Genomic DNA, 26,955 nt, shown 5'->3' with positions numbered 1-26,955 from the left:
AGAGAAGTGCTCCCAAATCAGCACGGCAAAAATCTGCAAAGACAAGCATGGCATACTACTGCTAGGAAGGAGAAATCAAATGCACAGATGCAAAATGAGGAGTGACTGGCCAGCCAGCACTTCTGCAGAAAGGGACATGGCAGTTATAGTGGATCACAAACCAGGCATGAGTCAAGATGTTGTTGCAGAAAAGGCAAAATTCATGTTGAAATATATTAACAAGCATCTCCTATGTAAGCCATGACAAGTGCTAATTGGTATTAACAAGGCTTCAGCTGAACTCCACTCAGCAGTTAAGACCCCAGCAGACTGAAGAGTATCCACAGGAGAGCTGAAAGTACACAGAGTCCTAAAAACATTACCTGCGAAGAAAGCCTAGGAACTGGGCTTGGTGAGGCTGACAGAAGTGAATTCTTGAGGGCAGAACACTTTATTAGTTTTCTAATATGTGGAAGGTTATTAGAAGGAGAAAGCTGATCGGCTGTTTGCTCTGCTCATCCGGAGCAGGACATGAAGAAGCAAGATTCATTTGGAAGCACAGAACAGTTAGGAGGGATAAGAGGGAATTTTCTAATCCCAGGGGTATGAAAAGACTGGAATAGATTGCCCAGGAAAGTTGTGGAACCAGCTTCACTGAACAGTTCTAAGAAATGTTAGACAAACCTCTATGGTGGGTAGTCAGCACACCTCTGGCTTTCTCACAGCTGGTGAATAGAAATCCCTCCTGCACCTACGGGCTATGATCCTTCAGCCCTTCGCTTAGCCTTCCTTCAGCCACTTACCCTGCTGGCCAGCAGCATCTCTTTTAGCTAGGCTGCATCTAAGCCTGCCAACTGAGAGCGTCTGCCTTAGATATAAAACCTGTCCAGAAAAATTTAAAAAGTTGCAAAATCAGTTCTCCCTTTTATATCCTGATCAAAGCCTACGTTATGCGTTTCCCTTGCCACAGTAGGAGGCACCATCGTGTTGATAAGATTCTGCCTCCCCATCCTCCCCCTCTTCCCTCTCAAAACTTAAGATATGAAGAATAACATGATGGCGTGCAGGAGGGAATAGAGAGGGAATAGAGATTTCTGAAGTCATCAAAAAAGCCAGCTAGTTCCATTTTTAAATATATCAGTTCTGAACTTTTCTGAACTATTCATACAGTACACTGTGATCACGAATTGGGACTAAAAACTACAGTACAGGAGATTTACTTTTACTGCAAAAAAAATTGGCCATGGACTCGCACTAAATTACTTCTTCTCTCCCTGGGGCACCTGATGATGAGGCCCAATGCCAGGCTGCTGCTAACAAACAGGCTCAATACACTGAGCTCTGAGCAAAGATGAATATTTTAAGTTCTTTAGTCTTACTTTAAAGAAATAGATCAGTGAATATAAACCAAACAAAATAGATGCAGAAAATGCAAAGCAACAGGTGAGTTATGTTTTTATAATTAATTGTTTTTTAAAAGATTGACTGCTTGACACCTTTTATTAATTAGTTACAGGCAGCCTGCAGTCGTAGTGCCTGAAAAGTAATTTTTGTATAATGTACTTTCTGAATTCCTAAGAATGATCTTTTCTCCAGAGGACAGTTTAAGAGCATTATTCTTTGGTCCTTCTTCAGAGACAAGCACTGCCTCCGTGTTTTGACTTCGTCTGAAAGGAATTACTAGATGCTTGATACGTTCAGACCAAAAAAAAAAGATAGTTTGCCTCTAAGGTGAGTTTGCCATTTGGCAAAATGAAAGCTGAGGGCTTGTGAATCTTCCTGCTACTACTACAAAATGAAAAACAAGCAAAAATGTACAAAATAAGATAAGTATCACTGTGCTATAACTTGGCTATGCCCTCAGGTTACCTGATAAGAACAGAAACATGCTGCAGATAGCTGTTGTCCATTATGAAGTGCTGTTCCTATCGTACTGTTGTTTCCCTTTTGACAGAAACTGCCTTTTCTTTTAGTTTATGTAATTCTTCTAACAGAGCTTATTGCAGGATTTCTGCAGTGACCCTAGATATTTTTTAATCTGCCTATTATGAGAAGTTATGGAGCAAAGCTAGGAAAAATACCAGTATCTGTATGACTGAAAAGAAAAGCGTGGACACTGAAAAGTTGATTATAGCCAATTTTCACAGAAAACTTCAAACTTTGTCTCCATAAAACAACTGTATTGGCACTTGAGATACTTGTTATATCTCAGTGAATAATCTGTTTGCCTCTTGGCTGTTTAAGACTTACTGGCTTGCGAGTTTGTAGTCGGAAATCCATTAAGCAAAGCTAACGAGTCCTGGGCACAAAGCACATGAGCCCTGGGAGGCCAAGATGCCACCAGCTCTGACATATTACAAGTGGTTTTCAGAGCTGTGTTGTTTTCAAGGCGTCCAGCTTTTTACTGTGTTTTTCTGCTGGACTGAAACCATGCTGCGTGTCGTCCTGTCCGGGGCGACTGGGGCAGCGCCAGGCCACGAGCCAGCTCTGAGCTCCTGCTCCAAGCGGAGGGCAGGGACAGCCACAGCCTTCATGCTTGGGTCTTCTACCTGCGCGCAGGAACCGGGAGCTTAATCTTACCAGGGAATGAGGGATCAAACCTCCTGCCCACCGCATCTTCAGGAGCGGGGCAGGCAGCGGGCATGGCTGTGATGGACTGCTCAGAGGCAGGGTTGGGAGGTTTGCGGCAGGGGCTAGGAAACGGGGACTTATATGGAGGGTGAGCAGAAGACAGTGGAGCCAAACTGTTTTCCTCCGGCTGAGGGTGAGACATGGTCACAGCCGCCAACCAACGAGCGGCTTTTCAACCGGGAAGGGTGGGCTACCCCAATTCGCATCACTGCCTTTACCTTCTGCCACTCACACCCCTTAGCTCATCAGACGGCCTCTGTGATCCCTTTACTACCAGGACGTGGCAGCGTCTCCCATCTACGCCATCACAGTGCCTACGTTTCACTAGACCAATAAAAGGAGATGCTTGTTATCCCCTCCCACAGCATGCCCCCAGCCAGCTGTCTGGGCCAGCCTGATGGCTTCTGCAGGCACGGGAATGCCACAGCAACGCCTACACCGTAGTGCTCACATACCCCGTGCACAAACACACGCACGCACCCCCTGGTAACTTTCTGCTGCCAGCACGCCCATGAATGCTCTTTCTTCTGTCAGCTCTACTTCCCCCCCCCCCCCCCCCCAGAGCTAAGAATTCAGTAAATACCCACGGGTCTTATGCATTAGAAAATGAGGTTACTACAGGTGCCGGCAGAACGCTGTCTTGGCATCCAAACAGCTTCATTTCTAGTCAGCAGATAAACTGAATTTCATCTTGAAGCTAAAGTACTCTCCATCCACACTTCCCCTGGATCTGTCTCCCCTCATGGCTGCAGAAAACAGCACAGAATCACTCAAAATGGTGTTAGAGAAATCCACTGTGGACACTTCAGAAATCCTCTGATAGTACTATGAGGCAGACAGATAGAGGAGGGGGGAGAGGAGAGCGAAGAGGAAGAGCTTTCAGAGACTGCTTGGCAGCAAAGTCAACGCTTGAAATATCTGTGGGGAGTTTGAAAGCATTTCCTAACATCAAAAATGCGAAGAAGAAAAAGAAATTTTGATCAATGGCTTATTGCCCTTGATCTAAGCAAAAGAATCATAGCCAGTCAGAAATAACAGAAATCTGTTTTATTGTAAAGCTGAAGTTTTCTATGTTTTGACAGCTGGGGCTCATGCTTTTGGCTAGGTTATTTGCCAGCCTTAAAATATTCATCAGTGAGTTGCCAGGTTTTTGTCCTTTCAAATTAAACTCTAACGATGAAGGAGAAGGTGCTGGAGAGATTTTAAGCACGAGTTCTCTGCCCTAAAACAGAACGTTGTGGCCTGAACTCACATGACCAGAAAAAGAGGTTTCTACTCCGTGGCCAAGTTTCTGGTGAATCACTTGCTGGTCACAGAGCCAAGATTCGCCTTCTGGAGCATGGGAAGCAGTGGATCATTTGTGTTGAACACAGCCCTCCCTTTTTTGTTGAAAGGAAATGGATTAACAGTATGTATTCTGTGCACAATTCTTTAGAGAACTGGACTGAAATATTCCAAATTAAATAATTTTTACCGAAGAACAAACTGGAACACCCATTAAACAGACAAGTCAAATCTTACTCTGAAAATGATTTGTGAAATGTTGGCGTTGGTGGCTCCAGGCTCAGCTCAGACATCCTACAGAGCATCTGAACAAACTATCTGCACAGAATTTATTCTTTACCTTTTGGATGCAAATCTTTATATTATTATCTCAAGGTTACTTCCTCTTAATGCTATCTGTGTTTTGATACAGTTATTCTAACAATTCAAACCAGACTCTTCTGCTCTTGTGCAATTTGTTTATCTTTATTTCTTGCTCTGCTTTCATTTAGTTAGTCAGTTGTTATCATTCCATTTTGTACCCATACAACTTAGGAGGCTTTCTTAGGTGAACTGGTTGCAATATGAAAACTATTAAATCATTTCATATCCACCAGGAAGAATGAATTCCTCTTCCAAAACTTCAGGGTTAGTCATACTGAGTTTGCATCTGAAAAATCATTGAATTCCATCAACTCTGTCGTTAGCTTCCTTCATTTGTCCCAGAGTGACCAATATTTTTGTCATGTCTTTTCATATCTACCAAGTCCTTACAAGTGGTCAGCACTTCACTGTTGAGACTGAGCTTCCATTTTCTGGATAAGGAATTCAATTTCTTTAGTAGATATGAAGCGATAACTTTTCACTCAGGGACAAGTTAGTATGAGGAAAAAGCTGCAATGCAGAGGTTAAAATTTAGTAAATGAAAATTGAAGGTGCACTACCTTGTAGAATAAGGTCCTTTAGGAAGCTTCACTTCTACCAACTGATAGCTTAAACAGAGAGTTTTAATATAAAATCAAGCCAAAGAGCATCTTACAGTTTACAGAGCCAAATTTTGAAAGGGACTTTGATCTAGTCTCCAACGCTACGTAAAGTCAGGCTGGGCTATGAGCATGCAAGGTCTACGGTGAGGGACATTGCCTGGAGGGACCAGGCACTGGGCTGCAAAATAGGGGAAGGCAGAGAAAGGCACTGGCAGGAAGAGGGGAGCGGTGGAGAGCGATATCCGCCTGGTCATGGCTATACCGGTGCATAAAAAAAAGCCAGGATTTAGGATCACACACTGGTCTGCATCCATTACTCACTGCGGTTTTGGCCCATGCCAGCTAGGGCTCTCCCAGGACAAGGCATGGGCAGAGTTTGGGTCACACAACGTACCAGGACTGCTCCCATTTGGCAGTATGGATGCATCACCCTCTTTCGGGTGGAGAAGAAAGCACAGACATGCAGATGCAAGTCATGCAGTGACATTTGCTTGCAGGGCCAGAGAACAGGTCTTGGCTTGCTCTATTTTATAATATAGTCCTTACAACAGGATCATGCCAAACATACTTTATCATTGGAAGAAGGCAGCTATTTTGAGTAAAATGACCAATATTTGAGAAAGTGAGTGATACTGGTGAGAACAAAGAACAGACAGATGTTTACTGATTCAGTCCTCACACGCAAAATTCTTGGTGCATGTTCAAAATCCTTTTCTGAAGATGTGACTCTTGCTATCTTAACATCAGTAAACAGCGTCACAATATATTTTCCCATTTGCTGTGAGCTGTTAATCCAGCTCCTCTATAAATTCCAGGAACAGTTACCAATTTTAAAGCTGCAAGTAGATTTTTTTGTTGTCAGCACACTTGTAAAAAACGTTTAATTTTATGTTGCTGATTTTCAAAGATTTCTATATGATCTGGCTATGTACAACAGAAAAGAGCTGGTGTACCTGAGTGGCGAATTAGTAGGTTGCTCACTAGAGCACTTTTTTTTCTCTTTAGCAGAAATTGCGTCAGACATTTTGGAGGAATTTAATCAAAGTTCTCATCAAAAGCCAAATGAGTGGATCTTAAAGAAAGTTTAATTACAGTGGTCAAACCACCCAGTGTGATTTGCTTTTTTGATTAACATAATGAGGAGCACATTTAATTAGAAATGCATTAATTCATTCAAACAAGTGGTTTTATCAGAGGTATTAAGCACCAGCCCAGATTATGTACACCAGAAACTATGATAGAAAAAATTGACCGAGGTCAAAATAGTAGTTATGCCATAATTACATACTCGCAGCTGCAATCTACCAGTTGAACTTGAGCAGTGCTCATCATGATTGAAAAAGTAGGGTCCCCACTTTAAAAAGTCCCAGTAACACAGGATTTTGCTTCGATTCCACCACTGGGATATCTATCCTGTTCTTTCAGATGTTCAGAAGATTCAGGGAGAGGGACGGTGTTTTCTGAGTTTCAGATGATTACACATGGAGATGTTATTAGCAAATGATGACGCTATAGCTCGGAGAACCCCTGAAACCACCCCCACCCTTAAAGGAAACAGTGTTCCCCATTCGCTCTCTGTTCTATCTCCCTCCTGTTCCTGTGATGTTTTAGGGGCACTCCTGAACATAACCTTGGGGAGTGACTTATGAGGGCATTACTGTTTTCCTTCTGAGAAAGGAAACTTCCTTGTTGGAAAAGAAGAAAAATTGGCTTAAAACAGGAAATATTTCGAAAACTTTACACCTTGTTCTGTTCAATCACTTTCTTTAGCTAAATGTCAGCACCTCCATTCCAACTTTTCCATTTCATGTTCCCTTTCTGTGGACTTTATATAGCGCCCTTCACCTCCACCCTCCTCACTGGGATGCTTTCTCTGCTGCCTCCTGCTATACCTCCTGGCAGCCGCTAATGTCCACATCTCTCCTACGCTGCCCTTTATCGTGTTACTTCTTTGACTTCTGCCATGCTTTCTTGTTTTTATTCTGTCATCTCCAGCTTGTTATACCCGTAGTGACTGCTCTGCCTCTGAGTGCGCTGCCTTTCCTGCTGCTTTGGACTGAGTTAGCATAGCACTGCAACACCTTTGATTTTCAAGCACTCTACATCTAAGCCTGCTTGGCTGCCTGAGCACTTTTCAAGCACTGTTGCACAGTGGACTTAAGCACTATCCATCGCTCAGTCTCTTATCAACTACCACCAGCAGCCGGCAACAGAGAACAGCTTTGTAACTATTCCCTAACCGGGTAGGAGACTGGTCAAGGAGCTCAGAAGCTGAACACAAACAAGCCCAGTTGCAGACAGGATCCCCCTGAAAAGATACACAGACAAGTGGAAACTGCAAGAAGGCCAAATTTTGCCTCTGGATGTCTCCAGAGACAAGATCATCTTGACAGTTTCAGCTTTTTATTAGGGCGAATGAAAATATGAATGTAGGTGCCAAGGCTTACCTGCTGGTTTGGAAGTTCTGATCCAGACCTTCACAAAATAAGTTAGAGTAGAGAACTAGAGCTGGCAAAAGACAGACCTAAGGATTTATTTGCTATTTTAATAGAAGATGAGCAAGCAAACTATTCCTACTGAGCCGAAAACCACAATCCTTGGGATTATTTCTGCCACATGTATTTAAACCACAATGAAACAAGAGTAAAAATTGGAATCAGAGTCCCTTCATTTTAGAGAAGTCTTGGAATGTGCCTATATCTGACTGTTGCACGTCAGCAAAAACTTCTGATATATCATTGGCATCTAAGATATTTTCACAGAGGAAAGCATTAACAATGACTACCTCACCAGTACACTCAACAGAGCTGTTCCCAAGGAAAAAGTGAACCCATCTTGGAGCAAGCTACCCATATAACATATATAGTCACTATAACAGCTGCCCCTTGATGTCACATTTGGTGTCTTTGAATGTAATCTAGATAGGAAATCAAAAAACATAAATTAGTAGGGGATCACATTTTAAAATACTTCTTCTCAGTATCTCTCAGCCTGGCCTTCCAGCAGCCAAACAGCCTTACTAAACTTCATCTGAACTTCTTCATCTGAAGAAAATTTCCCAAACACCAATATATCTGAAGTGATGAAGGCAAAAATTGCAATATATCTCTACAGCTCTCACAAAAAGCTTATTCTATAACAGAACCATGAAAACCAGTGCATCCTCAGCATATCCATCACAGAATGCAAACTACTTCCTGTGTCCCACGCACCCTCAGTGTAGCACAGTGAACTCACTCTGGCGATCAGTATGTGGAAGAACACGATTATTAACAAGAGGATGTTTCACAGAACAGCCACTCTCCCACTGCTTGCTCAAACCTTATCCTCAAGGGCATCCTACAAAATACCTCCAAAACCAAGGCTCGGAATTAAAATCCATAATTTGACTGCATAACAGAAACCATCGATTCCAACAAACATGCTAGTTTTATGGTACATTGCAATTTACCTCAAACAATACTTGCTAATTTCAGTTTTTCAGGAGATAATTACCTGTGTATTTCTTCCACTCTGTGTTCAGTAGAACTGAAAACCTTATTACCACTCCTATTAACATCCCCTCCGTTCCTTTCGTCTCAAAGTACTTGACTGATTAATATAATGAAATCAGATTCAGATAAATGGCTTCCAATCTTTGCTTACCTGGCAGCTTTCTAACTCTGTCCCTGCTTATGCTTTTTGCCCCTCAAACTTGTCTACTTTTTCCTAACAGCTGGACTAATAGCAGATGCTGCCTGTCTCCACAGACCTTCCTTCTGAATGCTATAATAGTCCTCTGCTTACCAAAGAGGCTGCCCACCTAGCCTTCACTTTGGGAATATCAAGTACGGTTCCAGTTATGGCTCCAGTTCTGACTCTCAGATTCTTTTTTGAATAGTTATATGGCTCTCAGTCTGGCACTACCCAAGATCTCAATGGCTTCAAAGAGATATTTGGCTTTGATTTGGATTATGCAAAGAACGGGAGCACAGCTTAAACTGGCCAAACCTCAGTCACTACTTCTAATAGGAAAGGAAGCATCATTAACTCAGATCTTTCTAAAACGAAAGTGCAATATGACATGGGTAGATTCAGGAATCTTTTGTTTAACAGAGGGGACAATTATGCACCACTCTATCCAGTCAGAGATGACAATTTCAATTGTCACTTCTCTCTCATAGCTGCAAGGTATTATACTACTCTTTGGCAATGCTCTTTCTGTTGCTGTAATATATTATTTGCTTCTCCTTGTTACCCATGGAGCTCAAAAAATCATGACTTTCACTTCCCTGCAACCAAATTCAATAACAAAGCTATAACAGCTTGGGAAAGCTTAACCAGTATCTTAAGAAGGAACTAACTCAGTATAATTTTGCCTAGAAAATCTGTGTGTGTAATCCCACATGAATTAAAATATATAGACCCATATAATAGCCTACTGAGTTTTAGGAAATATTAAATATGCCACTATACAAAGCCCGAAAGAAGAAGATGTTTCTGAGGTGACACGCAAATCTACCACTGTCTGCCAAATACCATACACTTTCTTTGGCTTGCAGGAGTAGAAGGTATTGTACCGGTCACATGCAATGAAGTGCTTGATATACCTTTGCAATTCATTCTTTGAAAACAAATACTTAATTTTCAGATCCAGACTGCTCTGGATCTGTTCTATACCCTTCTCCTGTTTGCCGAAATACACTTGGACAAATTTCAAGACAGGATTAAGGAAGAGATTTTAAAGCTTACATTCCTCATCTTGTGAAATGAGGAGTTATCTCCGACCCTGACCACATGCGGTATGTACCAGTTTCCCTCAGCATACTCCAGAGATCTCCAACCTTAGCATTATTGTGTACAGAGTAAATGTTTACCCCATATGCGTCTGTCACCATGGAAAAGCTTGGGGAAGTTATGGAAAGGAATTTCTGCACGTCCAAAGGAAAACCAAGCCCCCACATCTCTTCTTGCTATTCAGATACAAACGAGGAATTTGCTTCCAACAAGCAGTTTAATCAGTAGAGTCTGCTATGGAGTATGGAGACAGCTCTCAGCACTGATATATAGAAACTACTGCTAGCAAAGTGTACACTTCTGGTAAAAGCAAAATATTTTCTAAGGATTAGCGTTTTAGGCTTTCCTTAGGAAGGTGTGTAAGCAATGGGCACTGAAGTACTGGTCCCAGTGCGGACTCCTAAAAGCTTGAATCTGCAATGTATCAATCATATTTTGCAAGAAATCATATTTCATCCTCTTCTCCCTATTTCACTGAACCATTGCAATGAAATTTTCTGAAAGAAATCACGATGTTTACAGAGTAGTTAAACAGCTCCTAGCATTTACATGTCAGTGCTTTATTATGCTTCTATCACCAGCCCTGAGGCTTGTACCCCATATAACTTCTTCCAGGTAATTAGGCTGATACCTTCTGACTTGACCAGCTGGTTCTGAAGTCTCAGACCTCACTATAACGTCTTTCCGCACTATTGTGAATTTGTAAGATCCAGACACCAACCTTTGGGAGTGCCAGAACACAGAAATTTAACAGATTAGCAGCTACCCTCACTTCTCATCTGCAAGTGGATAACGCTAAAGTAGAACCAATGAACAGATGCAGGGGAGGAAAAAAGATGAAGTGTGAAAATAGTCTTAGATATGGATGCCCAGCTGCTATACGATGAGGAGCAGCTTCTGCCCTTCACAGAGGGCCTGGCAGGCAACAGCATCTCTTGTTGATTTGTTCAGCTTTTTTCAAAATCTAACGTAGGCGGGGACGTTACATTCAATAGAGGGTTATTGCCTTTTCATCTTCCTCTGCACGTAACCCTGACGTGCAGACAAGGTGCCAGCTCCGTACACCTGTTAAACCTCGAGCTCGGCAGGTTGACCTGGAGAAGCATCACACCCCTTCCCACAGACAGAAGGGGCGTTAGCCGGAAAAGACGCGGATTGCGGCAAGGAGGCGGAAAGCGCAGGAGGGAACAAATCAGGCCCCCTGCTTCTCTCCCCAGAGGCCACCCGGCCGCCCCCGAGGAGCACCTTACCTTCTCGTTCTTCCTCTCCTCCGCCTTGGCGGCGGGGCCGGGGGCCGCCAGCCCGCCGAGGGGCCCGCTGCCCGCCTCGCCGTTGAGGTGGGCGGCGCTGACGTTGGGAGGGGTGATGGCGGCGGCGGCCGAGGTGAGGGGGATGAGGGGCCGGGCCCCCGGCAGCCCCGGGGCCGGGGGCTGGTGGCCGTGCTGGGGGGAGACGGCGGGGTGAGGTCGGACCGCCGCGGCCGGCAGGCGGGAGGGCGAGCTCGGCGTGCGCAGAGGCGAGACGGTGGCCGTCGGCCGCTCCGGGGCTTGCGCTGGTGGGTGAGCTATGGGAGGGAGAAGAAAGCACAGGAAAGCACGTGTTAAGCCCCGGCGCCCGCTTTGTGTTAGGACTATAGATCCGTGACAGTAAACTCTACTACCGTTACCCCAAAATAGCTGTTTAATGCACTGGCCTGAAGGTCCGGAGCCGGCTCGGGGCAGGCACCTGCCCTCATAGCAGCAGCAGGCAGCGGTGGGTGAGGAGACCGGCTGCGCTTCTGTAATTATTGCCATACGTCTGCTGGAGCCCCAAGGAGAGCCATGCCTCGCCTTAAACAAGAATATCTTAGCCTGCAACTGTTTTCGACTAAATCCTAGAAAACCTGCTCCTGGCTGCAAAAGGGCTACGTGCAGATTGCTAAAATGGCCTGTCCTGCCGGGATCGGCAGCTGCGGAGCGGGAACAGGTAAAAAGCATACTGTGTTTTAAAATGCTTGCTCACTTTATTCCACCTGAGCCATGTTTTCAGAACCTCTGAGACCCCCTTATAATGTTGCTGTCGACTTCCTGGTAATTTTTTGGAGCAAGACAACAGTGAACCCAAAGGGTTCGCTTACATCATCCAAACTGACCTTGTAGAGTGCAATTACAAAGGAAGCTCCCTTATTTCGGTCTTAACAAAAATGATCAACAGCAAACCACTCACTATGTTGTACAAGAGAAATTAAGCATAAATTCACTGGTGTATTTCTGAGATCAGTCTTGTCCCTGCCAGCAAGGTCCCTCAAGGACTATGCTGAGCCTTTTAGTCTTCGTTCACCAGATGAGCAAACCCTGCTTTTAACCACTAGGAACCAGGAATTAGTGCTCATCTGTTTAACAGCAACCTAAATGTATTGTTGAGGTCTGTTCTCCAGGGATTCAGAAGCCTCTTGCGTGACTTGTGTCAAAAAGTGTGACAGAGCTCCAGGTCCATTTCAACAATGTTGTTTTCTTTGACCTCCCAGTTACTTGGCTGCTTTAGGCATAACGTACACACAACTCTACTTCAAGTAGGTACAAACCAGCAGCTGACTCTACATTCGCTTACTTACACAATTCAATAGTAGGGCTGGCTGGAAAATTCCCATGTCACAAATAATTTCAAGGTTTCCTAATCTGGTTTAGTTCTGCATCACTGCAAAATTGGAACCTTTGAAGATTTTTCTGAGCGCAACCTACTTACCCATTCCACAATAGCCCCTATTCTGGTGGCTGGGGCATTCACCTGGGATACGAAGAACACAGAATCTAGTCAGTGTGTGCTGCCTGTTCTCTGCAGAGAACAGCTCTGGGTAGCTGCCTGTTCTCTTTGCCTCTCCTTTGCCTTCTCACTGCAGTCTGAGCCAGGACAGCTTCCTGGCTGAAGTCTGGTTGAACTACATCTACTCTTGTCAAAAAGTTTTGATTTCAAAAAATCAACTTTCTTTTGGGCAAGAAGTATTTCACTGGAAAATTTCTGATCTGCTCTGTCTGTGGTTTTCTTACAAACTCATCTGCAGGATACTTTTCCATGCAGCACCAAAAGTAACTGCTCAAGCTATTATAACTAAACAACAATACTAGAACAACTCAAATCACAATTTTCTATTTCTATAGCTAACAACAGCACCCATTAGTAGAGATCAAAAAGATCAGGAGTGCCATTTGTCATGCTCAGTATAGCAGCTGAGCTGTCTTGGGGCCAAGAGGGAATTTCATCCCCCTTTGTAAACACAATGGCTTGTGACATATAATGCCAAGGGATACTCAACCTGATGGGCCAGTGACAGTCAGATTAGCATCTCCATTTTTCACACAGGATCATCTTCACAGTTACTCCCTAATTCTACAGCATCTCTTGTCATTAATGTTGCTCATAGTAAATCAATCAAACTATCATTAACTAGTCTTGAATTTGCAGTGATTTTATCATGTAGGATGAGGATGGGCCTAAAAGTCGTTACTATGGACCTCTTCAAGACTGTCATTACTATTATTTAACATTTTTCCCTCCCTGGAACACATATTGGAAAGTGTAATTCATTTCCAGAGAGCCAGACAGGGCACCACTGGTTATCCTGATGTGGTTTCCTCCTTCTGATTTTTCCTGTTTGGAACCTGCGTAATGAGCCACCTCTGCTGCCAGAAATCTAATCTTCTGGGCTGGTTAAGCTTACAGGCTCAAGGTTTTAAAATACTGCTTGTAGAGAGGCATGGCTATTCCTAAATCTAGAATAAAAGCACTACAGTGGAATTTCACTGCATGTACCTGGATGCAGAAGACTGACTTGATAATCACATTAGGCAGGTACATTACTTTTTCATACAGTCCTCTGTTTCCAGACATGAAGGAAACTGAAAGCACGAGAAACAGCAAAATAAATGGACTGAGAAAAATCAACTGTGAGCAGGGCTCTCACGTTTTATTCTGTAATTTCATCTGCTTACTGTCGCAATGTATGCCTTTGCTCTGGTATCTCTGGATCTGGACTGTGCTGCATCAAACATGCTATTAATTAGCAATGCTCACTGAAGGCTATTTTTGTTCTACACCACTCGTATTTCATTTTGGGTGTACTTCTACACTAGTGGCCTTGTGCAAAATTGATTTGTTACTCATGTATATTGCAAGCCAACAGAAATGTGATTTGAATATTGTGTCAGCTTGCTTCTCTTGGAAAGCTTTTCAGGAAGTGGGTCTCCACTGCTCTGTCCCACTGGACTAAAGAGAGCTTTTCTGAAGGGCTGCTACCCACAGGATACCAGTCTGGACATCCATTATGGAGAGAAATACTGGTAATCCTTAAAATTTTCCTTTATCCACCCTCATGAAGGTTTATTTAATTAAAAAAAAAATCTCATGAACACTGCTGGAATGGCTTGGGAACTCCCCCACTTACGAGGTTTCAGAGCAGCTCTGTGGTCTGCAGCTTCCCCAGCCTGCTGACTCTTTGGCAGATTAAGACGTCAGAGTGACCTGGAGGAGCAGCGTTAAATCTAGGAAGCCGCTGGAGCTGTTACCCAGCAGCACCATGGAGGGAAGGTCTGGGGTATTCCAGGTACATGGGGTAAAATAACCCTTCACCTCAGCCCCAGGGGAATACATCCTTCCAGCGGCAAGGGGACAGGAGGCACCAGGAGCTGCCTAAATAGGTCCTGCAGGCCAAGGATGGACTGGGCTGCCAGAGACGGGCGCACGGCACTCCTGCAGCTCTGGTAGCAGACATACGGCACAGAGGCAGACCCAGCACTACTCTCCCGCAGGTACTCTGCTACACTTCATGCACCTTGTCCTGAGAGCGGACATTTCTGCCCTTGCACCCTGTGAGCAGAAAGGCTTTTGGAAGTGTGTAAGCCTGAGGGGGAAGCAGCAGCCCTCCAAACTACTTAAAAAGAGGATAATTAGACTATTCTCCAGTTTGACACGGATGCCAGGCAAAGACCCGCCACTGCGTGTTGAGCAGAGCAGACTGTTCGAGATTCAGATTCACGCATATTTGACTACACTTTTTTCCGTTGGCTCGGACTGGGAAGGAGGTGAGATTAGGTGGTCACAACGGTCCCTTCTGGCTTCCAAAGTTATGAATCTATGACTTACACTGCAGTATATTTCTCCTTCGTATCTGCTCTGTTTCGTTTCTCAGGCCTCAGTTTTCAACAGTCACAATCCTTAGCGATCTGTCTTTGTAAACACAATGGCTCGTGTTGCCATAAAATGTCAGAAACAAAATGTTTTAATTTTGCTGTAAAGTTCCACTACAGGATTTCCTTTTACTTTATTCAACATGAGAGCTGTTTAGCATCAGGGAAAGGGGCATACACTGTGCTCTAGAAAATTGTGCTTCACATCAAAAAGGAAACCTAGAAAGAATAGAGGCCCCCTGGTGCGAGAGGCTCTTATTCGCATTTCAGGAAGGTGGCGGTGTTTTTCAGATCTCTTGCTTTATCACTAACACTGGGTCCCGTTCTGCCGAATAAATACCTTTCATCTCCGCAGCCCAACGAAATGCTTCTTAATTTTAAGTCACATATTACTTGCTCTGTGATAAGAGCAGGTTTTATTCTGCCAGCAAGCCAACTGGACTCAGACCTGTTAATCTCCTTAGTATGCAGGGTGCTTGCTTTCGCTCAGATAAGTTGTATAAATATTTGTAAACACTATAATCTATTTCAGCTGCAGCAACAGAACAATCTGACAAACACAACGTGGTTCCCAGAGATCAATAGAAGCCCATAAATATTACAAGCAAATAAAACTTATTCCCTTCCACATTGACTGAGCTGTGACTAAAACGAGAGACTGGCAGAAGCAAGCTAGGGGGCCTGGCAGATTCCAGAGGCTTGCGCTCCAGGGATACCACATCAATCCCCCGACCGTCGGCCGAGCGGCATCAGCAGGCATTCGTACGTACCCATCTGCATCGCGTTGCGTGTCTGGCCGGCTGGCTGTTGAGCCGAATACCTCAAGCAGTTACTCAGCTGCGGCGAGGCTGCCTGGAGCTGGGGATGAGTCGGAGGCGCAGTGATAGGAACAACCGGCCTGACAGCCGTGGCGGCGTTCGTGTGACTTGCCCCTCCAGGGTGGATGGCTCCTGGGGCCGCTTTCGTTGCCTGAGCTCCCCCGGCTCCGCTGTTGCGGGGCTGCCCGGCTCCCACAGGCACTCTGCGCAGACGAAGCAGAGCGTGAGCGTGCTGGAGAGACTCACCCACCATAGCGATAAACACCCTGAGTTACTTAAGGGCCTCAGCATGATGCCAACTTGGTATTAAAATAAGCTGAGCTATCTGTATTATTTTTTCCCTTACAGGACACAGGCATAAGTATGCTCGAGGACATTTGCACCCTTTCATCTTACGGGAAGAAGTGCAAGGTAAAAATGGAAAGATCATCTCTTCAACCACTTTTTTTCTTAAGTTACATTTCTGTCTGAATAGTTTCTGGTAAAATCCAAATCTGAATTCAGAGGAAATGATATCTCCCAAATGCCATTTTGTGTGCCAAAGGCTATTTTACAGGCAGTAATGGACTAACACATAAATCAGACTCAAAGATCTTTTCTTAAGACCAAACCTTCATACAACCCTACAGTGGGGAAAAAAGATGCAGAGCACCAAATCTCTGTGTGTCTGTTGCAGGGGACCGAAAAGCAGTAAACTTGGCAGCACTTGGTCGAGTGCTTACTCTAGTTATTCAACCAGTTCTAGGTTACATTTGCTAAGGAAACGCAAAAGGGAAGGGAACTCAGCTGACCTTCCTGGAAAGGAAATTCCAACAGTAAACAACCCCTCTTTCACTGCTCATTTGAACTCTATGTAGTTTTTCTCTCATTTTTGTGACTGGGAAGACCTCAGAGGGAAGGAAGGAGGCTGCTTCTCCTATGCAGCGAGTTCAGCATGACACTATTCCTCTGACGAGCAGGTCTCGTTCCTTTTACCGCTGAGTAAAAACTCTCTGACCAGGGAAACAGGGCAGTAACGCACAGGTTTGGCTGCTGTTGAGCAGCCCTTTTGCCGAGTTTCTCAGTGCCAAGAGTGCTTTGCCCTTCCCAGTGGGAGATGCCGTGAAACAGAGGGAAAAACAAAATCTAAATGAGGGCTACAACTTAGCACTCTTTTGCTCTCCCTGGCCATGCCCTGTGCCAAGGTCCTCTTCAAGAAAGGGTCAGCAAAGAGGATATGATGCAGAATGAAATCTGTCAGAGGAAATGGAAAGAAAAGTAGGGCAGGAGGTGAGCAAGAGAGGAGTGGATTACAGAAAGGTTGCACATACGTACAACCAGCATACAGGGCACGGGAAGGGAGAACTTTGGGGGCCAGGATTGTGTGGGAGCAGAGAGAGGAGAAGGAGTATGCTGACAAATCTGGTCTGGCTCAGAGGACAAGAAGTGCTTCTGAGGAAAACAGTGCATGTGAAGGTACAAATTCTGACACAGGCTAAAAGACAGGCCAGAAGATACGATCCAGAAGTGCAGAATCAGCCCTCTCTTGAAAAAAAGAAAATTAATCACAGGAGGAAAAGTAACACAGCAGTGTCATAAAATCTTTGGCTCTTCTCATCGTGCCTTGTTTGTCTGGTTTACATTTTGTTAAATGAGTCTTAATTTCTTTTTTTACTTCACATTTTTTTCATCAGCCTCCAGGGAGGGAAAGGCTGGGAATCCAATCAGCTGGAGAACTCAGCTGTCTGTCATCTGCTGTGACACCCTGAAGAGCTGGCAGGGTAGCAGTGAGTGATACCTTCTTGGGTTTGCCAGAAGAGCACACCTAATGATCCACTGAGAGCTGTGTTTGGGCAAACATGCACACCAAAAGGTAGAGAAACTTTATCTGGGACTCCTATAGAGCTGGACAGATGCTGCATGTGGCAAATTTTCTCTACTCTCCTGTGCCTGTCTCTCTTTCTAGAGAGCTTTGCCCCGGAAGTCTTGTTCCACTAGGCTCTGCTCACACATGCACGCCCTGGCAGCTTATAAATCTAGTCTAGTGTTATTAAGACAACAACTGTTTCTTGGATTTTGTACAGAGTGGCAGAAAAACGTGTATGAATCAAATCCTCTGCTTCACTGCCAAAGTGAAGGGGAACAAAGTAAGTTGCAAGTGCAGCAAAGAAGAGATTTTGTTCCTATCAGATTTTTCTTACTGTTCTCACTGAGGGTGATTTATGCAGGAACTTAATTAGCTCATAGGATCATAAATATAATCATAAAGCTGGTCTTGGGTTTTGTGGGAAGTTCCTTTGCCCTTTAGCACTTCCCTGTGTCTTGTTCTAACTGTGACATGTTGCGTTTAATAAGGTCTTGCTGATTCAGATCACCACTTCAACACGAACCTCTTTACTAATTAAGACCTGAAGGGGCAAGGAGTGAAGGCAGTCCAAGGGCTGTATAAAAATCAGGCAAATACATTCAGGTTGATGAACAGTTAAGACCCTAAGAATTAATGCTTGTTTTGACTGAAAGACAATATTAGGACTGTCAGCAGGCTGTTAGTAGCACCTGATGTGCTCTTAATTTTTAGTCTTGCCTAGTCCACATATTACAAACTTCATATAAACTGAAGATGGAATGAACTTGGAAGCGTTTTTCAGTTTCAACACTTCCTGAGCTGTGAGGTGCACTTCTTTGGAAAGCAGTAAAAAATGGTGGGGACTGTGTGCATGTGGGAGGAGAGACCCAGAGCATGCGAGGAAGAATGAGTGCAATTTGCAAACCCCAGGCTGCTCTAAAGGAGAGACGGGCATACACTTGGCAACATTTAGCTGGCAAGGAGCACTTAGAACAAAACAGTCTGGGACACGCTGGTGAACTTTCTCTTCAGCTAGCAGAGTATTTCACAGATGAGGCTCTGGATCACGAACACTCTTGGATTTGGGGTTGTCCACTAGTGAACTCTAACAAACGGTATTCCTTCTCAAACACGCTATTCTTTCCTTTTCTCTTCCTCTGCAACTGAGACAGAGGTAGCTAACATGAAATAATTTACTGAATTCACCTACAGATTCTGAATTTTAATGGTTCAGACATTAGCCCTGATCCAAATAACCCAAAAGCTTTGACTCAGGAAAACAAATCTAAATGAGAGCTACCACAAAGCAAGCCACACACATTCCTTACTTTGCTCATCCTCATTACATGACTAGTAATTCCATAATGGTATGAAATCATTCGCCTAATGGCTGGGCCCATCAGACCAATTGTGTCAACATCTAAAACAATTAACAAAGTCTTCTGAAAGCACGAATAATTCCGAAGCCACAACCAGAAAGTTGCATTACCTACATTTACAATGGATGACATTGCCCCTGGAAAATTTCTGGAGGGGGAACATGTGATTTAAAAGCAGATTTATCATTTTTCCACTTTTTTGTCCTCAAGACACAAAATTCCTCCCACGCCCTGCTCAAGCATATCCACTTTTGGCCAGTGGTCCTCACCTGGAAACGGGAGTCACGTAGTTGCCTGGGAAGACTCCGGACATCCCACTTCTCAGAGACGTGCCCTTGAACCAGCCGTCTTGACACTTCTCAATGACCCGGTACATCTCACCTTTGCGGAGCTCCAGCTCATCATTTTTCTGAGGCTTGTAGGCGTACAGAGCTAGGTAGCTGCGGGGAGAGGTTACACACAAAAGGAAGCACTGTCAAACGAGGACTGTCCTGTTTCGATCACAGCCTCACAGAGCAGCAGTAAGTGCCATGGTGCACACACTGCTCAGAAACAGTGATTAAGAGGGGACATAATTACAGTACACAGAATGAGAAACGGCATAGAACAGATCAATCAAATGCTAGGATGATAAGGGGACATCTAATGAGATTAAAGAGAAGGGGTAATTTAGATATTAACAGGAGGACACACTTCTGCACACAGTGCACAATCAGTCAGAGGAAAACACTTCTACAAAACAGCACGGAAGTTAAGAACTTAACAGCAATTTCAGAAGGACTAAGCTTTTACACAGATAGCAACAATATCCATGATTCTAATAGCAGGGATTTCCAAAGTCTAACATCCGGATGAAGTATATATTCATACGGTTCAGCGTGTAAGCCACCTCTAATGTGGATTGTGAGAAGAAACTTTTCTTCTGGATAATCTATTTTAAAAATATTTAAGACAGCTTTTCCTGCAGCTTTCTCTATGCTTTTTATGCTGGCTAGTGCTAGAAACAACACACTGAACTGCTCTGATCCAGTACAGTAATTCTTACACTATGTGGGTAAAAGAAAAATTGAGGGAGGGCCAAATTCTGCAATAGGATTTTTGCTGAAGTAAGTGGTAGAATTTGGCCTTAGATGTTTTGCATGCAAGTATATTCAGAAATATTTGATCTTGGACCCCATATGTAGAACTTTTTATTTATTTAATTATAGTTTTATTTATTCTCTTTGTTTAGAATCTTTCTCTCTCTTCTGTTCTTCTGTCATTACTTCACGGAAGTGTCCAATGTTATGAAACGACTACAACTTAAAGTCTCCAAAGGTAGTCTCTCTGTTTGGAGAGATCCTTGCTGAGAATTAAGAATGACTGCTTGCACTTCGGGGAACTGCAGAAAGTCTGGATAGGATAGCAAGAATGCACACAGAAAATAACACTTTCTTTGTAAATATCAATTTTTGATGCTGTCACCTTTCTACAAATCCAAAAGGGATTTCTGGTAATTCTTGATCAAGCTTATGTCTCCTTGAGCTCTTTTTTGCTTTGTTTCTTAGAGGCAGTGCAGAGAGATTAGGACAAATGGGGAAACACTTATAAAAACTGCATTTACACTACAAAGTGCAACAGAATGCTTTTAGGCTAGGTGGTGGGTAAGAAGATGCTTGCTGCCCACCTCAGTGAACCAGAGAAATAATGAAAACGATAACCATTGTGATTGTAGACTTGCAGCCAATAAAAATGATACATGGCTTTTTACTTCTGCTCTCTAGGAAATATAATTGAGAAATAAATCCTGTTAGTTTTACTGATTCTACTTCTTTATGGTACCAGTAGATTTCTTCATTTTTATTCTGAAGGCAGTAAATAAACAGCAGTAATGAGAAGAATATGAAATATTTGGTAACAGTTCCTTAGGGCATCCTTAGGTTGATGTGCTTGGCTCTATTTACCATGTGCATAGGATACAAAGATCTAATCAGAAACTGTATTTCATTAGTCAACAGATGGGAGAAACCATGCTGCACATCCTTTGTTTAGTCTGTATAATCAGGCAGCCTCGATCAGGTCTGTTGCTGGTCACCTGATAGAAAACATGAGGCTACATATGAACTGAAGAACATTAAAATGCCTCTCCCTGACATGAAATAAGGTTACATGCTTCAGTGGTAATTCTTCTGCACAGTACTCTGCTAGGACACAATAGAAAGTGCCAGGACTGCACTCACTTGAGGAAGCAAAAATATGGCTTTGACTATCCATTTTAAAGTCACTGCTTACACAGCTGTCAAATTCAGAAGCTAGGGGTAAAGCAATGGTCGCTAACAGCATTTTAGAGAGATAAACTCACTTAGTCCTTTTCCCAAAGGGCTATATGTAATGATGTAATTTACAGGTTGAGATGCTGGAAGAAGGTGTAAGGAAAACTAGCCTGAGATAAGTGGATTGTAGGCTGCTTTCCCTTGCAGCTATCACCAGCTCTCCTGTTAGTTTCTCTGTGTTCTTCTGTGGAAATTCCTCCGACTTAAGCTCCAGGAAGTCTGAATTAACCAATAATCAAAATGAGCCTAAACATACTCAAGAGAGAGTACCAAAATCCTTGCAAAGATTAAAAGAAGACGTACAATACTCCAGCCTGGACTCCATGCCAAAACTGACCAATCTCAGTACTGCCAAGCTCATAACTATATGTGGTAACTGCATGGCATGACTCTGGGACAACAGATGTGATCAGTGCTTTCTTAATGGACTGGCGATCACACCACCTATGTAGGGAAGGCAGGATGCTGGTCCCTGGGGGTTTCCTCTGTAGTCAGCAAAGAGACAGAGGCTTCTCCAAACCCAGGCACTGGCCTAACCTAGGTTTGAAGGGCTTATAATCTTTTAAGGCAGCAGCACACCAGCATGGCTGCGTTGCTCCCGGTTCTCCATCACAGCTGGGAACCGTATAGCTGCTTCTGTGGCCTGAGCTAATAACCCTGCAATCTCAACCTGTGCTGAGCAGCTTGCTGCATGCCCTCTGAACACACTTCAGGGATGCCTGCGAGATCCATACGGAGCTAACAAGGGCCTAGGAAAGCGTATTAACTTTGACTCAGTGTTGGTTCTGCTAGACCTGGTCTGGTTCAATCCAGAACCACTTGGAGAACTCTGCCACCAGCCCTCAGAGCTGTGTGAAGGCCTGATAACCTGAGCCCAAGGCATGCTGATGCATGGGGATGTCCAGTCTTGTGCTGCACCCAAATCCATGCCGCCTTCCCAGAGCTGTAGCACTGGGGAACGTGCTGAGAGGCAGCCATGTCGGCTCTCCTGGAGCCTGTAAGACCTGCTTTACTTGGGCAAAAATCTTCTCTTCCATTATCTTTAATTCTTCCAGGCAGAAATACCGCCAGGAGTATCTCAGCACTTACAAAATGGAAATGCCTGACCCTGAATCTCACCTACACACATAGGCAAAACTCTGTCCATTACGGACAACAGATTGCGACAAGCAGCACATTGACTCTGCTGGGTTCTCACCATGTTTGCTGGACATGGCAGCTATGTCCACCCCATCGGGACAGGCATACGCTGAATGTGTTGGCGGGGAGAGGACCATGGAGAGAGATGGGTTGGACACCTGCTGTCAGACACAGCTGAAAACAATTTGACTACAGACAGCTTCACTCACTAGCAATTGTTTTTGGGCTCTACCTCTGGCAGAAAATCTCAGTTAAAAGCTCAGCTTGCAGAGGCTGGCTTTGCTTTAAGCCAAAGCCTTTGGACTTGGCCCTGTTTCACTCTTCTCTGGATTTAAGATGTAAAACTTCACTCACAAACTTTCTGCAGCTGAGATGAAAGTGGTATAACAACAACAATTGAAATCTCACAAAATGGAGTAACAAGTTATTCTGGGCTGTGTAAAACAGTGAGACTAACGGCTGGGGAGTAAGACCTAGACAAAGCCAAAATCTTTATACAAAGTTCCCTAAAAAAATTTCTAACTTAGAAGGTAGCTCATGTTCTTGGCCTAAGGGAGCTGTCTGTGACTCTAATTATAACATAGAATTCCCAGGGCTCTATTTAAGGCTGTTCCTCTCTTGTTCTGTTACAGCTTTGAGATAACACTTCCTTTTCGACTGGAACTTGGCTTGTAAATATAAAATGACAGACCGGATTATGAGGCTGCTTCTCGGGGGATATGACAGGAGAGGAATGGGAAAGAGAAGGGGATGGCTTCCTGAGGGACGGAGGCAGGAGCATGTTCTATTTTCATAGAGCTGGAAGATATCCTGGTTTAGCAACTAAATTTTGTAAGTACTGCAATTAGTGCTTCCTAATGTGAACAACATTTAAAACAAATTTTTGCCCTGCTATATTTCACACAGGCTCCGTTAGATGACTGCAGGGTGATGTTGTGACCTCTATGTGGGGCAGAGTGATGTGTGGTACCCTTTGAGCAGGAAGACCTCACTTAAGAACAATTTAACAAGACCAAGACATAAAAGAAGAATAAACTAAGAAGATCATACCTAAGAACAATTTTGTCTGGGTTCTTTTCCAAATTCCCTACTTCTCTTAAAGCAGATTTGCTACGCTATTCTAGGGTTTTATTTGTGCACTCAGGCATTATTTTCCCTATAGCATAAAACCCTAAAATACTTGTGTGCATGCTGTGTGTCTGTGTATTTCTACTGCTTTCACAAGACATATGTGATCAGAGGAAAGGGTTCAGTAGTTTAAGTAGACAGGTACCAAATAAGCCAACAGGGCTGTAAGAGATTTATTATAACGAAGTCTATCACTTTTATTCTGTATCCAATCAACCTTTTGTTCTTCCAAATGCTATTTAAAAAGCTCTTATGCATTTAATCTTATGCATTTTCACCTTGCATTTGAAAAGTTTATTTGATGTCTTTGTTTATGGTGCCGAAAAAATGTAATTGGGTCATTTTTTCTGGTTAATGATGAATGCATCAGGTGTTTGATTGTATGGGGCTACACCTTTACAAGAGCTTTAATCCAAGGAATAAGATTTCCTCTAGCTCAGAGACATTCCATTTGCTTCACAGTGATTCATACAGCTGTAATAAACATACCAAGAGCAGAAAAAGGCTCACATAGAAAGGAAGGGCTCTCGCTTTTCACCGTTCATTTTCTGATTGCATCAGAGGCTGGGTCATGCATAAAACTGCAGTAACTCTGCTCTCAGAATGCTGCTGGTCTGAGATCTAGGCTTTGAGATTTAAAGTATAAACACACATGCACACATGATTTGAAACAAACAGTAACCAGTGACTGAGAGGAGCTGGCTGCTTACATATTGAGGGGGAGCTGGACCTTCGGTGGTGTTCCCTGATCTCCAATTATTGCACTTGTCCTGGGACCAGCCACCGTGGCTGTTCCAGCCGAAGAGGAATCCTGAAAAAACACAAATAAGAACATACAAGGATTAAGGTGAAGCCCATCGCTTCCTAAAATGGTGTGGGGAGAAGGCACAGAGGAAGAAATCACCCCCTGTGTCAAATCCCAGACGTCTTACCTTCACGATACTGCATAAAAAAGACATCTTTTAGCCGTTGCCATTCCAGAAATACATTTCTGACACAAGGGATATTAGCTTATTAACAGCATTTCCATGCACACGTCAGAGAAATTTAGCTGTACCTTGCACGCAAACCTTAAAACATTGAAAAAGCAAACCCAACTGGCTGCTTTGTAAAATGAGCTCAGAATGTTTATCTCTGCAATGGCACCTTCTTTGATAAAGGTAACCTTTTGCCTCGGTAGCTTGTTTTTTAATTCTTACTTCCTTGGTTAATGACTTATGGATCTACAGAGAACACACTATTCAGTTTCCAAAATGTGATCTCATCTCAGTATACTGTTTTATCCTCAGGAATATTCTTCTCCTTAAGAAAAAGAGGTAAGTGACAACACAACCCAAACCAGGAATACCTCCGAATGGACAGAGTAGGAGTCTGCTCCACTTTTACTTTACTTTCTCTCATATGAAGATGTGCGCAAATATATTTTCCAGCTATTACTATTGAAAGACATTTCTAAATGTAATCCTTCTGTTTTTCAAAGCTTGTTGCTGAGCAAAAGTATGTAGGGCAAAGTCTTGTGAGCTGTCGCAACAAAGTCCCAATTCATCTATGTTAAAAATGAATCCTGATTGTAAACCTCTCCTGGAGCAATGACAAGGGCAGTAGCAACAAATCTTTGCTGCAAAGGCAAGGCAGAACTGGGCAAATGGGACTTGTAATGGTTTACTTGAGCAAAAGGTCCAGCCAAATGCTGCAAGCAGTAAAATCTGGAGTATATGTAGAAATTGCAAATTCAGACAGAGCCTGTTATATTCCACAAAGATTCTGTGTCATTCACAGACCTTCAGTGCAGCTTTTCTATTTCCAAGTGCCATCTAATAAACTGTAAATATTGATATATTTTGGGAATAGAGACATGGGGACTTTTTTTTGCACTTAAAATTGACACTGAATTAAACCAAGACACACAGTGCTATTTAATTAACAGATTTCAATGTCACCTCTTTGCAAAGAAGCCCACATAATTATTACAGTGTCATGTCTCAATATTGTGTTGCCAATCTATATTGCTTTGCTATATATTAACATATCATCATTATGAAACTATGCAGCAAGATATGAAGACACTGCTCTGTGATTCCATAGCTTTCGGCGACAAGCAGCAAGCTGTCTCCTCTCTCACCAGCAACCACTCTCAATCACGAAGCTGTAGTGACAAGTACATCTCCTTTTTCTCATTATTTCTCCTCACTTTCTGGCTGCTTGCTCAAACAGGGAAGGTTCCAGGCAGTTCTTAGTCCTATGTGCAAAAGCAAGGGTTCTTTCCAGTTCTGTGACTAAAGCTCTATTAATCCTGCCTGTCACGTCAGTGACGTAATATCAATTCACAGAAAAGAAAAATGTAGGGATAGCTGGACAACGATCCTTCATTTGTTATTTGGAGCTGGTTATTGGGGTTAGGGGTTGTGGAAGACGCTGGGCAGAGAGGCCTGGCAAATGCCTCACCCAAGAGGTAAGTGAAAAATCAGTGGTTCAGATTTCCTCCTGTTGTGCCACCAGTGTACCTCTTCTCTGCGCTAGAGAAACTGCCTCCAAGAAAAAAAAAAAAAACAGATCAGTCTCCACCCTTTTCTGGTAAGACAGACCACTTTGTTTTTCCTTCAAGGAAAAAACAGAGCTGAGCAGACAACCACAGGGTGCAACCAGATAAACAGAGAAAATCACAACAGTGTAACGCACATACTGTTACTCCTTCCGTAGTTTATGCTTCTCTCTCTATACATCTCGGTGAAGGCAGAATTTGGCATCTATCCCACCCAAGACTGCATGCTGCAGGCAACCTGGGCTAAGCCAGCCTGTCTCTACAGAGCAGCATCCAGCTCTACAGAGAGACCAGCTCAAGCCCCGAAAGCAGCGTAGCTGCATCACAGCCATCCACTCACTAGTCTGCACTGGAAGTGGTGGCTTCTGTGTCCTGTGTAATTCTGCAAGCGTGAGCCCGAATACTTGCTGTTGGTTATTACTCTTGTGCTAACATACTGTCCTAAGGATTAGGACATCACATAATTGTCATTTAGTGCTGCTTGATGGCAGTGTTGCCTTCTTCCCTTGACATTCAGTTTCTTGCTCATTGTGTGTTACTGTACTATTGGTGTATCTGGTGCTAGCCTGGCCCCTACAAACCATTCATTTTTGCCACTTTATGCAGCCTAAAGTCATATGCTCCCAAATTCTAAGTCAGTGCTTGCTTCCCCGTTTTGCTCCAGTTTTTCTTTAGCTGTGCTCTGCAGGCTTTGACACGGTGGTAGGTTTGCCAGTCTCAGCCTATAACCCTGCATTTCATCATGTAGTTTTAGTCCACAGGACCTACTGGCTTTCTGAATTCAGCTCCTCTGTTTGCATCTCGGCGTTTACTTGCGCATAGGTATTCTTCTTTGCAGTTTCACGTGCCTCTGCGCTCCCTGATGAATGCTCTCAGTGGCTGCCTGATTGCTACTATGCATTCACTGGCTTTGCATTTAAACTGCAGTTCCTGATACAGGTGATGGAGGTTTTCTAAGCCTCCTCATTCAAGGTCATGTTCTGTCTCTCATGTCTCACTAAGTATAATGCTGTT

General features: G+C 43.6%; 1 protein-coding gene across 3 annotated transcripts in view; it reads right to left on the bottom strand.

The window, feature by feature from the left end:
- SH3RF3 (SH3 domain containing ring finger 3) overlaps positions 1 to 26,955 on the bottom strand; it is a 261,079-nt gene that overhangs the window by 25,952 nt on the left and 208,172 nt on the right. For all 3 annotated transcript variants that reach the window (XM_068925920.1, XM_068925927.1, XM_068925934.1), the window contains 4 exons: positions 24,110 to 24,210; positions 19,089 to 19,259; positions 15,568 to 15,818; positions 10,886 to 11,199 (listed from right to left, as the gene is read on the bottom strand). In XM_068925920.1, coding sequence (XP_068782021.1) covers positions 10,886 to 11,199; positions 15,568 to 15,818; positions 19,089 to 19,259; positions 24,110 to 24,210 — 837 coding nt within the window. The remainder of the gene's footprint in view (positions 1 to 10,885; positions 11,200 to 15,567; positions 15,819 to 19,088; positions 19,260 to 24,109; positions 24,211 to 26,955) is intronic.

Source organism: Struthio camelus, chromosome 1 (genome assembly GCF_040807025.1).
Source record: "Struthio camelus isolate bStrCam1 chromosome 1, bStrCam1.hap1, whole genome shotgun sequence".
Lineage (NCBI taxonomy): Eukaryota > Metazoa > Chordata > Aves > Struthioniformes > Struthionidae > Struthio > Struthio camelus.
This window is presented reverse-complemented; position numbering and strand designations above follow the sequence as displayed.